Source organism: Metopolophium dirhodum, chromosome 1, assembly GCF_019925205.1.
Source record: "Metopolophium dirhodum isolate CAU chromosome 1, ASM1992520v1, whole genome shotgun sequence".
In the NCBI taxonomy this organism is placed as follows: Eukaryota; Metazoa; Arthropoda; class Insecta; order Hemiptera; family Aphididae; genus Metopolophium; species Metopolophium dirhodum.
The window spans coordinates 120,834,550-120,851,971 of NC_083560.1; the positions used below are offsets into that span (position 1 = coordinate 120,834,550).

General features: G+C 33.4%; 2 protein-coding genes across 4 annotated transcripts in view; one reads left to right on the forward strand and one right to left on the reverse strand.

Annotated features, from left to right (window-relative positions):
* Positions 1-17,422, forward strand: part of LOC132935104 (homeobox protein OTX1-like) — a 53,264-nt gene that overhangs the window by 6,233 nt on the left and 29,609 nt on the right. The window contains exons 1-2 of one of the 3 annotated variants that reach the window (XM_061001565.1): positions 6,885-7,417; positions 17,344-17,385. In XM_061001565.1, coding sequence (XP_060857548.1) covers positions 17,360-17,385 — 26 coding nt within the window. In that variant the 5' untranslated portion in view covers positions 6,885-7,417; positions 17,344-17,359. Of the gene's footprint in view, positions 1-6,884; positions 7,418-12,149; positions 12,393-17,343; positions 17,386-17,422 lie in introns of those variants that run through there. The other 2 variants (XM_061001563.1, XM_061001562.1) reach the window with 2 other exon arrangements.
* LOC132934890 (uncharacterized) lies at positions 52-3,310 on the reverse strand. Its single transcript, XM_061001292.1, has 2 exons — positions 3,236-3,310; positions 52-1,279 (listed from the first exon to the last, which is right to left on the reverse strand). Exon 2 carries the CDS (start codon positions 1,150-1,152, stop codon positions 646-648), a length of 507 nt encoding a protein of 168 aa, XP_060857275.1. The 5' UTR covers positions 1,153-1,279; positions 3,236-3,310; the 3' UTR covers positions 52-645.

Sequence of the window (17,422 nt, forward strand, 5' to 3'; positions counted from 1 at the left end):
TTTACCTTAAATTGTTTGAAATTATAAAATAGTAAAAGTTATACCTTTAGTATTAAAGTCTCTCGCTAACCTTATATAACTAAATACATTTGTTAATAATAATAACATAATAATTAATAGGTATAATGACTCAATAGTCAATACAAATAAGTACTTAGGTGCTTAATTTTATAACATATAAAACTGATACAAATATATAATATATATAAATATATCACATACATACAATATAGGTACATATTTAAAAAAAAAAGTTTTACATATTTTCTATATGGACAAAATTAACGTAGGACCGTTATAAACGTGATTACACGTATTAATATCACCAAAAGTACTATGTTGAACTTTGTATACATACCTGTGGGCTGTAATTTTTTATTATAATTCAAATATAAATAAGAACACCTATACGTTATGAAAAGATGTATTCTTTTTTAATTAACTTCTAAATACAAAAGAAAGAAAATGTATTAACTGTTTAAAAAACTAAAAAATTATAAATTGTTAAGTATATAAAATATAAAAACTAGTACCATTTATAGGTAATAACAAATAATAAAAATAACTGTTTAACTTTTATAAGCTTCTTAAAATAAATAAAAAAAAACAAATTATTATCACTTTTTAAAATACGTAAATTGTCATTTACATTTGATGATGGTTGCCATCTTGGGGATTATGCAGAGGAAAATGTTGTTGCTTTGGTTGATAAGGTGCAGATATGTTTTCAGAAGAAGGTAGTTGAGGACATTGATTTGGAATTGGTGCAGGATATATGTTGTGGTGTAGTGTATCTATAGAACTGTGTGAGGAAGACGCTTGTTGATGTTGGTATGAATTTAAATACCCGGAATGAAAATATTGAGCATTATTCTGAGGATTAAATATTGGAGTTTGATAGGAATAATTATTATTTTGTGGATAAGATTCATTTTGAAAAAATTTAAGTACGTACATTTTAAATTCTAATTTTTTACCATCACTTAATTGTTTTACTTGAGGAAGTAAAGATTTCAAAAAAAGTTCATCCGCGTCAGTTAATTCTTGTTTTTCCAAGTGATCCAATAGTTTGCTCTGAAAAATAGTCATTTTTGGATTTTTTTTATTTTTTTTTGAAGTACTCGGTGGGGTGTTCTGTGCGCTTAAGGACATATCCAGTTGCTGTGATGGGTGTTCTTGGTCTAATAATGTATTCTCATGATCTTCAACCACTTCATCTGTATCCGAAACCTGAGCATCTGATACGTTTTGTGTGTCGTTTATAAAATTTCCTGAGGTACTATTTAAATAAATCAAAAATTGTAAATATTTTATTGGGAAATTATTGAAATTAAATAGTACTTATATTACAAAAAAGCTTTATAATTTGATAATAACTACATCAACAATTTAAGCAAAAGATAAAATTAATATTTTAATACTTTAAACCAGAACAAAGTAAATACATATTATACCTAACCAACTACCAAGCCTGGGCAAGTTAATCATAATTTTTAACTGATTAAGTGAAGTTGATATAACACATTTTAAGTTAAAAGTTATCTTAATTTTTTTTTAAACTCAGGTAAGTCAAAAGTTATATGAAAACTGACAATTAACTTATTATTTATTAACTTCAATTCATTTTTTTACATTTTTTTTTTTATTTTATAAAAAGCCAGTTATATGGTTTAAAATAATAAAAACTAGCGTTATTTATTAAGTTTATATCAATAAATATCAGTTAAGTTAAAAATTAAGTTAATGAAAATTAAATTTTAAAAAGGTAAAATTAACTTAACTTTTAATTTAAATTTAACTTTTTAACTCCTCTATCCCCAGGCTTGTAACCTACCTATAAACATATATAAATTACATTTGTATATAGTTTACTAGAAACAACTGACAAATTAAATAACTTTTGTTATAATCAATGTTTTTAATTTTATTTTTTTTTTAATAACTTATATAGACACTATAACACTAAACGTATATAAAATTTTAGATTAATGTATTGATTTTACAATGATGCGTGTTATATTAATTTATAAAAAATTGTTTGTGTCTGTAATCACGAAACGAAATGATTCAATTTCCTACAGCAGCAGATTTTCTGTTAGGAAATTTAATCTACTTGGTACTTTAGGAGGGGGGTCAATAGTAAAAAATTACCAGTATTTTAAAAAAGCGTCAGAAAAACAAACACAATAATTAATGAAAAATTGAGATATTACGACGATAGTTTTTAGAACATTTTATAATTTATTAACTACAAATAATTTCAATTTTTTTGAAATTTTGATAAAAAAAATCATGAATATATAGATATTTAAAATGTTTCATATTTTATTAAAACAACTTATCAGGAACGTTGCATTAAATTTCCGACCTTCCTTACTCATCGAATACAATTTTATTTAAATTTATATAGAATATAAAACTAAAATAATTGAAAGTTTTTAATGTCTATAAATTAAGTCTAGTTGGTGTACCTATTGGGGAGGTCAAAATTTAAAATTCCCAGTAATTTTCAAAATCGTCGGGAAAAACAAATGAAAAATTAAGGAAAAAACGTAAATTTTTACAGAAAATCGTTTTTGGTGTAACTCTAAAAGAAAGGACTAGCTGTAGATCCATGAAATTTTTTTTTTCTATAAATATTAATAAAATTGTATTTGTTGGGTGAAAATTCTTGAACATTTAATAGAAGGCTCCTATTAAATTTTTTCAAAGGCAGATTAAAAATATTAAAAATCTGTAGTCACAATTTTTTTTTCTAAGCATTTTAAATTCAAATTTTGACAAAATACGTAAAAATAACGATAATTTACATTTTTTTTTTTAGTTAGAAATTCATAAAAAATTTTCTTTTATTTCTTTTTATTAATTCTTAGATTAATAAAAGATGTATCATAAGTTTGTCTACTTTCATCTAAAAAAAAAAAAAAAAAACTAAAAGCAATTCAAAATAAATATCTTTGGATTCAAATTTAACACAATCCGTTACAGTGACTCACTTGTAACCTACTGTACAGCAGAGCGACATCCACTTAACCACCTTTTTATTGTTGACCCCCCCCCCCCCCAAAGTACCAAGTGGTGATGACACGAACACAAAAAAAAAAAAATAAAACGCATAATTGTAAAATTAATACATTCATCAGAATCTAAAATTTAAATCTGATACACATTTTTTTTTAAACAATTCTAAATAGCCAATTGATAAATCTGGTTTTACATATTATATTAAATTTACCTTCTTCTATCTAAATTTGGTGTCAAAAACGATAACAAATTAGCAAAGTGGTATTTTTTCTTTATTTTTGTAGCAGCAGAACCACTTTTAATATTAAAAGTTCTATACGCTCTGTAGTACCTATTTAGGCTATAATATTGTCTGGAAAATATGACATAAATAACTGTCAAATCGTCAAATCTTCCAGATACAAATGTGGGTAATAATATATTATATAATACGTGTATAATATGGCGTTATGGCCCACCACGTTTTCCCGTTTTCCTGCGAAGCAGTGTTAGTCAAATGAGAAAACGGGGTGAGCATGGTGCAGGACCGCCCTGTATATATATATGTATATATTATAATACATATACTATACGCAATATAGGTAATAGTGTATAATTACGCGCGTTTTCTCGCATAAAAAAAAATGCGCACAATTTGTTCTTATTGTCCGCGTTTTACAAGTGCGCGTGTATATATATATATATATATAGGTATTAAAAGTATACGGCAACGAAAAGGGTTTTCCGCGGGGGTTGTACTGCCACTAGCCATGTGTATATATAATATATATATATAGGTACTACCGCCCGAGGTCTTTCTCTCGCTATACATATATAATATGTATATACTTGAGGGATTAACGCGTTTGATCTCTCGTCCTCGTCGTTATGTATATAATATATATATAGGTATACACGTGCATTGAATCTCGGTATCACCACTCGAAAACGAGGATCTTTTCCCTCGTAGGTATACAGCGCCCGAGGCTGTGGCTCATATATATTATGTTGGCAAAATTTTCTTCTCGTATATATAAATATTATATTATGATGTCTTTATTTCCACGGTTTTTTAAATTTTCGTTTGAGAATAAAATATAATGCATATTATATATGTTAACGGGGGAGTATATATGTAAACGGTAGGTATTTTTTCACCGTGATATACCTTATACGAACATCATTATTTTATCATAATATAATATAATGTTATATAGCTGCTGCGATGCGCTCGAATATTTATTTATTATATGTATAGGTATATATGCGTACATGCAGGTACTATTATTATTTATTACTATACCGTGAGCAAACCTATATACATATATTACATTATATTCGACGTTGTTGTTTGGTTAAGCATCGTCGCGTCTGCAGCAGCCGGTATACGAAAACAATAATAATAATAATAATAATAATAAAAAAACTGAGAAATAATAATAATCACGATTTGACGACTGTAGACCCTATTATACGACGGTTGTTGTTTTTGTTTTTTTCCTTTTATCTTGACGATTATGATATTAATCGTTTCGATGCAGCTGCGGCTTTCTGCGTGGAAATAATGTGATGGTATAAAAGTAGGTAGATAGGTTTATATTATACATATACCTACCTTCAACAATAATAATATACATATAATAGATATATTATATAGTAATATTTCTACCGACTAAAATGCGTGTTTTTTTTTCTTTTTTATACATGCATAGTCAATATATTATTCCTAATAGAACGTTTTAAACTATTATATAGGTATCTACATTAGAACAGACGATTTCATGCGTGGTGGATTGAAATGAATGAAATGGTTTATTATGTGCAGTGCACCAGTGGCTATGTATATCATATATATTATTATATATTCCATAATTCAGTTGCAACTTGCAACCGTATTATATCAATCGCATTATAGACATCCTGCATCCTGCATCCTGCACCTATATAGCTGGTCAATTATTTCCCGATTTATGTTTGAGTTTTTTTTTAAATATTTACCTACCGAACCAGGTCTATGGGTTTTGTAACTTTGGCAGTACCATATATTTAAACATACTATTTTCATCAAACTATAAAATGTTGTATATATAATGATAAACCATGGATTATCGAATGCACAAAAACGTACCTATATATGCGTTTAAGTATAATAATAAAACAAATTATAAGAAACCCATATATTATTGTGTCGACTCACTACAGTAGCTACCTATAAATATTATTAATTATTATTTATTATATATACCTATTAATATATTATACATAGGTACGCTATTATATAATATGTCTATATAAGAACTAAAGGGATGTTTATGAAAAAAGCATATAATACGTATACCTATCTATAGTCTATATATTATATAGTTGTGTGATAAGTATAGGTAAATACCTATATTATATATATACAGCCCAAAATTGGAAATTGTGCTGCAATTGCAGTAGAACTAAATAGTAAAATTAGTGTGTAATAGTCGGCTCAATATGCAAAAACAATATTGAATAAAATTAATTTTTATGAAAAAAAAAAATAAAAAAGTGCAGCAGGTTGCGTTGTATATATATACTTATAGGTAATTATTTATCATATACATATTATGTATAACTTTATAATTATCATCGTCATAATCGTAAATAAAATACAATTTATTGTATAGGTATATATTGGTTTATACCATTCCATCACGGTGTTTATCTACAGTGTATACAAGCTACCTTGTATATTTGTACCTATATAAATTATACACGAGGCCAGGACATGGAATAAGGCCGTTTCACACATGGACGCGTACCTATATTATCATTCGCATGCGTTATTGCGTTTCGATTTACATTATGGTATATATAAGTTCATAAAAAAGCCACTCTACGACAATGGCACTTTTCCCTCGTCGAACTATTAATACTATATACCTAAACGTACCGGTGCAGTAAACTGATTCGCGTGCCTATACGAAACGAGTCCATGTGCAGAAACGAGCTTCAAAACACAAAACACGTTTCCCTATATATAATATCAACGGTATAAAAACAATAAAATATAATATTATGTATCGAACAGGCTATAATATAATGTGTATAAAATGTCGCATGCCGCAGGTACCTATACATACAATATGCAGTTAAAATAACAAAATTAAACGTAGGTATATAATATTGGTATGTTTATATAGTACATTATATAGATACCACATATAGTGATGCAGATAGGTACCTGATATAATATATTATGTTTATTCCAATATACGCAGCATCACACATAATATACCTATCTTATATACCACGGTATATTATGTAATACAATAATAATGATATACATGCACGCCTGCAATATAATATTCAACTGCACACATCAGGAACCAGCATTATATACGTTTTATATACCTGTGTATTACGTGTATCATATAGATACTATTATAATATTATTATCGTCATATATATAATCATATATATCAATTTCTCTTTTGGGACGCTTCTTTCGAGAATTTTTGATTTTTCCATTTTTTTACCATCACTATTATTATTTGTTATTATTACTATTATTTACGGATGGTGTTGTGCGGCGTGGTGGGCGTGGCCGAGCTCCACGATTGGTCCGGCCGTTGGTGCGCCGACTGTCGCTGCGGTGGTGAGGGGGCAAAGGACGGCGGCGGCAGCACCAGGTGAACCACGCGCGTATATTACAGCAGCCCCATCGGATCCGCGCACGCGGTGCATGGAACCGCCACCGCCGCCTCACCGGACGCGCACCGGCCGGCCAGCGTCGTGCGCTCCGCCCCCCGCCCGTCGAGGCGTTGGTCGCGTAGTACCGGATTCGGCCGATAGGGCGCAATCACCGCCGCCACCGCTGCCGCAGAACAGCAGCAGCAGCAAACCGCATTACGGGGAGCAGTGTTTACAGCGATCGGTCCGAAGAATCACGTCGTCGTCGTCGTCGTCGTCGTAGTTGTTGTCGCCGTCCGTCGTTGCCGCGCGTCATATGAGACGGTGATTCGTTCGATCGTTTTCGTTATTACAATATTATATTAAATTATTTTTAGAGTAAAAAATATTTTAAAACGATAAGACACAGCAACAATCGTATAATAATTCCGTGTTCGCCGCCACTCGACTGCGTACGACGCGCCGTTGTTCCTCTTAACCGCACCGGCCCATAATCCGTTGTTGTACACGAAACAAGCATACAGACGGACCGAGACAGCTCCCGTTTGTCCGCCGCCGCGTCGTCAGCCGATGTCAACTGCAGCACGGCGCTGTAGTCACGCCGCCGTGGTCGGCCGCCGACGTCGCCGCCGCCGAGTCACTTCCGTGCCGCCGCAGTCTGCCGCCACCGATTCGCCTAGGACTAGTAGTCGCGACCACCGCCGCCGCAGCCGTTCCGACTGAACATCTGACCGACGACTGCAAACTGTACGGGGTGAGTCGTCAGGCTTATAATATCGTAATACAGCGGTCGTTAGGAACCTATGGGTATATTATTATCATATTGTAATAACTAAAACTTGGTACACAAACTTAGTGGGTACATTATACACCATGTTATAATAATATGTAGTGTACAAGGGGGGGGGGGGGGTCGTCGGTCTCGTAACGACGCATCGATTAAAAAACTTGTTTCGCACGTTTTTCAGTAACAATTTACCAAACGGAGACTTATTTTTATGTGTCTGTAACATTAAATGGGTAGGTACCTACCTACCAGTTAAACTGAACTTTTGGCATTCTGAAGTAGGTACCTACACCGATACATGCAATTTACATACATACTCGTATATATTGTATAATATATACATATTATAAGACCGCTATTGTCGCTGCTCCATTTTAAGTATTTGATCTCTGTATTGAACTGTATGGTATTTCTTTCATTATTCAAAATAATAATACACCTATAATAACTCTCCAAGTATTCATTAAATTTAACGAAATTTTTTTATTCTATATGATAAGATTTTGTAGTACCTGCCTAAGTAGTAAATAACACGATGGTCGATAATATAGAATAGAACTACTATAATGGATATAATACCTAAATCATAAAATGTCATAATATAGATACAAAAACTTCCAACTATAAAATGTCTGTAATGATGCGTTTTCAAAACTTCATTCCAGTTATTTTATTCTAGTGCAGCTTGTACTTGATCACTATACAATATCTGCCAAGTTTTACGGCTCGCAACCCATACAGCATAAAACTTTTTCCTAAAAAATATTGTCAGGAAAATAATATAGTTGTCAAAATATTCTAAAAATTTACGTAAATAGTTACGTAATATACTAGTTATATTCTTTGGCCAAGAAGTTCATATTTTTGAAAATATTTTACAAAAACATTTACAAAATATTTTAATTATATATGTTTTAAGAACATTTTTACGGAAACTTTGTAAAAATATTAAGTCAACATTTTTATGCAATCATATTATAGTACAATATTTTGATATAATGAGAAGAAAATATTTATAAAATATTATTAGTAAAATATTCATTATTTAATTACTTTAAAATATTCACAAAACAATCACATTTCCCAAATGCTGTGTGTGAATAGCGTCGAAATTAATGCAAAAATAATATATTTTTCTTTGAATATTGTATAATCATTGAAAGTTAGGTAGGTATAGGTAGGACTTAACGAAACTAAAAATATTGAAATCGACATTTAATAAAATATATACCAACGTAAGTTTTTACGTTAACTATGTATAAATGGCGATAACTGATGTCTAGGGCTGTAAAGCCCGGATTCTAAAACCATAAAAAATAAAATTTTTTAAAAATAACCATAAAAATGCCTTCAACGCAATAATGCTTAAAATAACCGATATGTTTTAATAGGCATGCAAACGAGAAGAAAACAATGGACGGTGGTTTAAATTTAAGCGTTTTTAACGCTTCTTTATCCAAACTAACAAATAATAATATAATACAAAAACAAAATACCGAACTTAAATAATAATGCATGCACAATAAATAAACAGAACCTACTGTAATAAACCCACTCAAAATATTCGCGATTGTAATGTAACTCTTACTGACCAATTACTAATTAGTGGTTATTTGTTTGAGTAAGACCCGGTAGGATACTAAATCCAGTAATCGCTGTAGATATATAAAGACATTATCATATTCATAAATAGAGCATTGAAATTTGGTATGTCGGATGTAGGTATATGAAAATTAATTAATTAAAGTCAGTGTAGTATCTATTACATTAAACGAATTAAGTAATTGGAATGGATTGTCTTAGAAAACCCAAAAAATAATGCACTTTGCATTGAAATTCGGTCCCAATACTGATGATATTATAATAATAGCCTCTTGGGGCCTGGTGTGGCTCAGTGGTTGGCTTCAGTCACTAACGTGTTATGAGGTCAAGCATCGTCCGGCGTCGCTAGTTCCTGGACTGGTGACCACCCGGGTTTTTAGTGACGAATCCTCTTCTCCCATACACGTGTTCCTCAACCAACATTACCCTCCTACAAAACGCTAATAGCCTAGTTGTCGATGCTTAAGATCAACAAAATAAAAATCGTAATCTACTTTAAGGGTTTGTTTACGATGGACAATAATAATCGGTACCCACATATGTATATATTTTTTAATCTCTGTTAGTAAACAATCTGTAAATATAGATATCTACTGCAGTATTTATATGTGCGTATGTGTGGTGTGTGGTACCTCATATATAGGAAGTCACATTTTTATTGTGAATTGCGATAAATAAGATTGTTAAACTTGACACCAGTCCGCGGAAAATTGTAAATTGCTTTCAGTGTGGCCGTCGTATTTATACTCAGCAGCGATTTCAGCTGCTTATCTGCAGAAGCGCGTGCCATCAGAAGCCGAACGACATTAGCGGAAGTAATTTCATGATAAGAATATTCCTGCTGCTGCTGTTATGACTAGTCTATATTGCAACCTGCAGCAGGTATGGTAGAACCCCACCTCGTCTGGCCGGATGCGTTGTAAAAATATACATAGGTATAAATAATTAATGAAATCTAAAAAATAACATTAATTATCGCCTATCGAACGGTATATATAACAACAATAATAATAATAATAATCATAAACAATCGTCGTCCGTTGTTGTCCGCCGCCGTTGCGAATTCCGCTTTAAATATTATGCCACGACCGCATCCGACGACGACAATGTTTCCGCCCCGCAAGTCTATAATAATAATTATTATGTACGTAAATAATAAGGTTCTATTATAATAAGGTCTCATTAACGGTGCACCATAGTGACGGCAGTGGTTTCTAATATTTTCTATACATAGCACGCGCGTCGCAAACGGTTTTGTTGATGACACAAACGTTTAAAACGAAAAAGTAAATTAAGAAAATTGTCACGAATATTGAAATTAATACACCCATTATTATATAATTCGAAACTTGTCTATATTACCTACCCATACTCTTTTTTCAGGGTCGGACAAGGAATAAAAATTGATCCCGAGGAAACTGAAAATTTGGCCCAATTTTAGGCAAATAATAAAATATTTATAAGTTATCGGCCCAAATGTATTCAAGCAGCCCAAATTTTTGGCCAGCCCTGGCGGGGATCACCCACCCTCCACCCTAGCCAGTCTGCCCTGTCTTTATTCCCCGTGATATATATTTGTCATTCGTATGTTCTTGTTACATGATAATATTATGGAGGCGTATACCTAGAACCGTAGATTTGCGAAAATACAAAATAAAACCATTACTTACTTTTGCCTACATAAATATGAGTACTTATTATATTAGATAATTTATGTTTGATCATTTTTAAAAGTACTTCAGTCAGACTTCTCACAACATAAACAATTTGTAATAGATAATTAGGTAAATGTGTTGTATTAAAAAAAAAATTAATTACGAGAAAATGATTATATTATTGATTCTTAGAAATATAATTTGTTGAAAGCTGGCGAAAATTACATATTATAATCAGAACAAATCCAATTAGCCAATAAATAATTTTAATTAGTTGTATGTAACTATTTTATAGGAGATTTTGTATCTATTTAATAATAATATTATCATTGAGTATAATATTATATTGTACTCGATGATATTATATTTTTATATATAATATAGATTATATTAGATAGGTACATATTATATACTAACCGACCATTCGTCGATCCTGTTCATATCGTTGACATTCCGTTTACTTTACGCCCTTTACTTTGAGCGTAATGCCACATACTTCTCTTATTAAATATTCATATAATATTATGTATATTATATGAGTACCTAAATTCAATTTAATGTCATGTTATGGTCTAGATAATGTTTTGTTACATATATTTGTACGATACATGATTTCAGTATTTCACCGCATATAAAATAAAACCTTACTTAAATTTTTTATTTAATCATGGATTTCCCGAAGCACACTTATGTATACATTTTATATTTTTATGATGTATGAACTTGATCTTATACATTTAAAAAATTATTATGCTTCATCAGGTAAAAATGATGTGATGGTGCCAAAATAACACCTACCTATATTATATGGTATAATATTTCTATTTTACTGCAGTATAATCATGAATCACGTTTTCCAAAGCTGTATTATCTCGTTTAAGCAGTTGAGACTCCGCAAAAACACCACCTATATAGGTAGTTACATTTTTTCCCCATAGAAAAATGTACATCCTCATTCCTCAGCCTATTACTTTTGACTTGTGGTCGTTAGCACTCGATGGCAACACGAGCATAATACAAGCGGCGGACGTCGCCCGTAGCTAATTATTTTATCTCGACGACGGTTGTGGCGGGTCGAACGTCTTGACGTGTGCGTGTTGTTCCCCTCGACGTTACAAGTGTTTGTACCGCGTTCAAATAGCTCGATTGTTGGTATAATGTTAATAAATGTCATATACTGTCATTATGCGGTATTAGAGCGTAGGTAGTTGAGATTGCGGGCCGAAATTATCTCGAAAAACGGCGACCGATAACGACACCGCCGCCACGCGAGGCAGAACATAATAATATAGCAGTGTGTGTCGTGTTCAGAGGGGAATGGTGGAAGGGGGGGGGGGGGGGAGATAGACTATAGTGTTGCGAAACGACGACGGGACTGTATAATATAATATATATACCGATGTTGTCACTTATCGCGCGTAGTATTCGCCTCGAGTCTTGTGGTGGTCGTCGAAGGGGCACGCGCTCGACACGTCATCCATTATTATAGCAGCTGTATCCATTACTCGATCAACCGTTGTCCGTCGTCTATAATAATATTATATTGTTACATGATATTTTTATACTTCTCAGCCGCGTCAAAGTTCGAACAGTGCAGTCGTCGATAACTTCCCGACACAACTAATCGTAGTATAACATAATATATATGCAGCTGCCGGTATCCGTGAACGTAGCGGCGTAATGTTGTAAGTGTTAATTAATTTTTAATTCTATTTAAAAATATTAATTTCATTTCCCCCGACCGTTATAAATTGCCATTATTATTATATATTGTATAAACGGCGACGGTTTTTTTTTTTTTGGTCTCTAATTCTCCCCCCCCCCCCTACGAGCGAGAATCAACCCTTTCCGAACCGCCCCATACGTGTACGTCCCTTTTGTGTGCCGCTGCGCAGGTAAAAAAAAATAAGGGTTACGCCGAGTGTATATTATGTACCATTGCGCCCGGATCGCGATAATTTATGCATGAAGCAGATACGTATTATTCACGAGCCGTATACGAATGAACGCGCCAGGGTCGTGCGATGAAAATCTGTTGGGGGGAGGGGGGGACTAGGCGTTTCGCAGCTTTTGTGCACACAATTATAAACAACACAACGGGGACAATAATAATAATAACTTTTCCCTCATAGTTGACATTAGCAGGGCCTGTATCATTATATAGAAACGTATGACTTTACTTTTTTAGTATATAATAATATGTACATTGGTGAGTTATTCGATATACCTAGGTACCATTTTAGTAACAAAATATCGGTTTTAGAACAGTAGCTATATGAGCACACAAGCATATTATAATCGTATCGTTTTTAATTTTTTATTGCATTATTTTATACAATTGTACAATATAATAATATAATATAAACCTAATGTATAATGGTATGTTTATAATTTATAAGGATTTTATATATAAGGATGGTAAACTTTAAGTAGCTAGATTAAATTGTATATACCCACAAGAGCTTCACGCAAAAAAATGAATATATGTATAAGGTCCCATTCTGCGATTCGTGTGTAAAAAATTATTACCCTCCCCAAGTATTATAATAAATAATAATATATTATACTCCTACCTACGTCTTCTCGTTGCAATTTCTTGACACGGACATTCTAAGGTATACGAACCACAGAAATACCTGCAACAGATATCCTAGTTACCCAACAACTAACAATTTTGAAGCAATACTTATAACTTATAAGTTATACGTTATATATTATACGATTATATTTATTCTATACAATATGTATGTATATTATAAGGAGGGCAGTTGGAAATGAAAACAAATTAAAACGCGTGCTTTATTATGAACACGTGTGTATAGAAGTACCTTCCTATTATAATGTATCATTTTTTCCCGATTTCAGTGTAAATAATTATGATTACGATGATGATGATAATAATAATATACCTATAATAAAGTACGTGGCGTCGAGTACCTAAGTATAGGTTACGACCTATATCATGTTCGACTATATACAAAAATAGGTTGCTCTACTGCAGTTTACGGCATTATATATATTATACTATCGGTACTATACGGCGTGGAAAAAATCAAAACGAACCCCCGCGGGTAGCTGGTTCCGTATGTATATGGTAAGTATATATTATATATAGCCATCGTCGGTATTGGTTCGCTTATATATTATAATATATTTATTATCCCTGCCTGCATTGGCGGTGAACTTAAAATTTAACTGCTATGTAGGTAACCTATTATACAACGCGCGCACCCAAACCGTTACCGCCACTGAGGCCTGTGATAATAATAATAATAATAATAATAATAATAAAAATAATATATTATATTATTATGTATGACGCGCGCGCGTTCGACGAGAAGTTATTCACGAGCGTTTTCCCCCGCGTTGCCGATCATCACATCATATATTATATGTATGTACAATATAATATAATGCGCGAACCCATTGTTGGCGTGTAAATAGCAGCTGCTTAGAAGGCTAATTTTTTTTTTCTAAAACTAGGGGGCCGGTTTAAAAAAGAAAAAACCGAAACGAAACAATAACAACGACAATAGCTCCTATATACACGAGTATATGCAAGGGAAAATTTCCCCTCTCGCGCCTGTCCCCCTGCCACACTCCCCCCGCCACCGGTTCGCGCAGTCAGTCGACGCTATGGCGGCATCGTGATGGCGGCCGCACAAGAGCGCACAAGCGATGTATATTATCAAGTCCACGCGGGGTTGTTAAAATTCGCGTTTCTACTTTTTCTGAAACAAAAATTCCGTTTTAAACAACGAAAACCTGTTTAAAAACAAAAAAAAAAATAAATAAATACCCTGGGCGGTACCTTTTACTTGCAGTGTACGTGTTAATGCGGGAAAAATTATTATAATCGCGTTCCTCGCATGAGCGCGCGCCGTTCGCCGCGAACTCGGTCTCCCGTGTTTTTCTTATTATTATTCATCACTTTCGACTGCCCGTAGATATCGTGCAAATACTCGTAGCTATATCTATACAATATGTATACAATATTGTTTACTGCGGCTGCAGCTGGTAGGTACGACGATGGCGAATTTACGAGCGAAAGTACAAAGCTTTGGTTTTCCGCGTGTTTTTTCCCCTCTTTTATATTATATAGGTATATACCGAGAAACTCTTCTGGAATATTTAAATAGGACCGCTTTCACGGTGGTATGTTATATTATATTCCTCCCGTTCACTGATCGCATCGTTTATTGATGGAGTAAAATGTATACAAGAAACGCCGGTCCCGAATCCCTGGTTAGGAAATCCTCTCTGCTCCCCAACCGCGCGGGCGAGCAGTAGGTATTTTAATGGAAAGTATACACAACTCTAACCAGTCCTATAATATAAAGGACATATACCTGACTACATGGATTGTGTGGATGTGCTTTATTATTTTATAATTATATATTTCATATACACGTCCTATAATCGCTACTATATCTCCCTTATATAAATACCTATTATATCTATACCTCGTCGACGACATCGGTCAAAAATCGATTACAAAAGTACCGTCGATGTACGGTCAGTAGTCAGTAGTTAATTCTAGTTGAGTTTTTAGCGGTCTTCTGCATGATGTAATGCCAATAATATTTTAAAATATATATCCGCAGCGGTCGCCGTCATCATCGTGATGCACTTCGTATGAAATAATTTCGCGTTATCAGAGTCTGATAACAATCATATTTTCCGTGTTTGCTGTCCTCTCGAAAGTTATAGGCACAATACTCGAGCACCTCGGCGATAAACCGCGTCGACACTCAAACCACTATCAAAAACACCGAGCATTGTTAATACCGATTGTTGACATATCACACACATGTACCTATTATACAAAACACTCGAATATATATATATATTATATACTACCTGTGTAAATGAAGGTATAACATATTATTTATAATATCTACATTACAGTATACCTACCTATATATCTATTCCGTAACGTTTTTTGTTCTTTCACAAGTTTTATAAGCATGATGGGTTCACAATGTTAAAGCAAATGTTTAAAAACTGTTCAAAGCTTTCGAAATACGACTTGTGATGAATATTACCTTTGTACTTGTTCCGACTGTCAACTAAACTTTGGGTGTATTTTCATTATAATATAACTAACCCGTTGTAAAAATCGTCGTAATCTGAAAATGTCTGCACCGGAAACGTGTCACAATATTAGAAAATATGAACAGTACAAAAGAACTCTTTTTCGTCCCGAGACCGCGAAATGCTTTGCCAAATCGTCTCCAAGAGCATTATAATATTATATTGATGCTTTATATAGCATTTATGTCGGCGACGTCGTTGCCGCAGGTGTCGAAAACGCGTGACACGCCAATAGCCGGACACCGGAATCTCTTTGTACACCATAATATACAGATGAAACGACCGCGTTAAAATCAAATAAAAATCTCTATTTTTTTTTTTCCAAATATGCGTTCCGAGAAGGTCCTGCTCGGTGACAGGTACTCGTGTACACGCAGGACAATACCCGAGTCGCCCCAGTGAATTTGTAGTGTTTTTCGTGATAATAACGTTCCCTGCAACGTACATGTAAGGCCGTTCTCCCTACCCGCCCACTCGTCGACAAGTTTATTTCATCTCTCGTACCTTAATATCGCGACGATGATGTACATTCGACACATCGGACAGCGGCAACACCCGCTAAACGTTTCGAACTAAGCAAACAATCGGGCCGGGGCACACATATTAGGCATATGTACTGTATAGGTACGCACACCTTTTATACATTATATTATATTAAGTAGCCGAGAACGTGGGCATAGTGCATATACATTATGTATAGACATATTATTGTTATATTGCTATCGTCGAGTCGTAGCTTAACGGCAATGGCTGCTGCCGGTGTCGTGGTGTCCACTCACCGGCGGTCTGCTCGGCGTACCTATTACATATATCATTATGTATTAATTATTATATTATATCGTGTTATATTGTATTAGCGAACTATACTATATTATTGAACTATATTATCGCACGGCACTCGACTGCGACCGCTCTCATTGACGTCATCGTACAGCGATTGACGTACGTGTTTATTGTATATTACCTATATAATATTATACGTATATACTATATAGTATAATATTATAATAGGTACATAAAGTGGTTGTATATTGTTTTCGTAGTATTAGTGTAGTAGTGTGTAGTACCTCTAGTTGTAAATCTATGGTATAATAATAGGTAGTAGTGTAATACCTACATAATCGCCGCGTGCCTACAGCACGAGTACTCGACTTTTATACTCGAAAGCGACGTGTCTGCGTACCTATATACTGCTGCAGCGAGCACACTGTCTTACAGAGTGCTGCAAGTATCGACGTGTTCGTTGGTCGAATGCAGTGTGTCGCAGTGGGTCGACGAACACGAAATAGGTCTTTTAGCAATATTGAACTAATTGTAATATATTAATGATATACCATATTAAATTATCATTATTTTTGATTTGTATCGTACAAGCGCGGCGCGCACGTGATACAGTATGACTTAGATGAAATTCAACCATCGTCTGTGCGTACATTAAAATCGCTAGTTAGATGTTTAATAAATAGGACGTTTGAAATGGCGCGAGATCATCTTCTTTGCTATAATATGTATACTAACAGTTTTTTTTTTGTTCTGTTACAGGTGTCATCGACATCTTATGTGGCCAAATAGCCTGTCATCTGGGTAAGTTTTGTAGCCGTGTTAAATATTATTTTTTCCG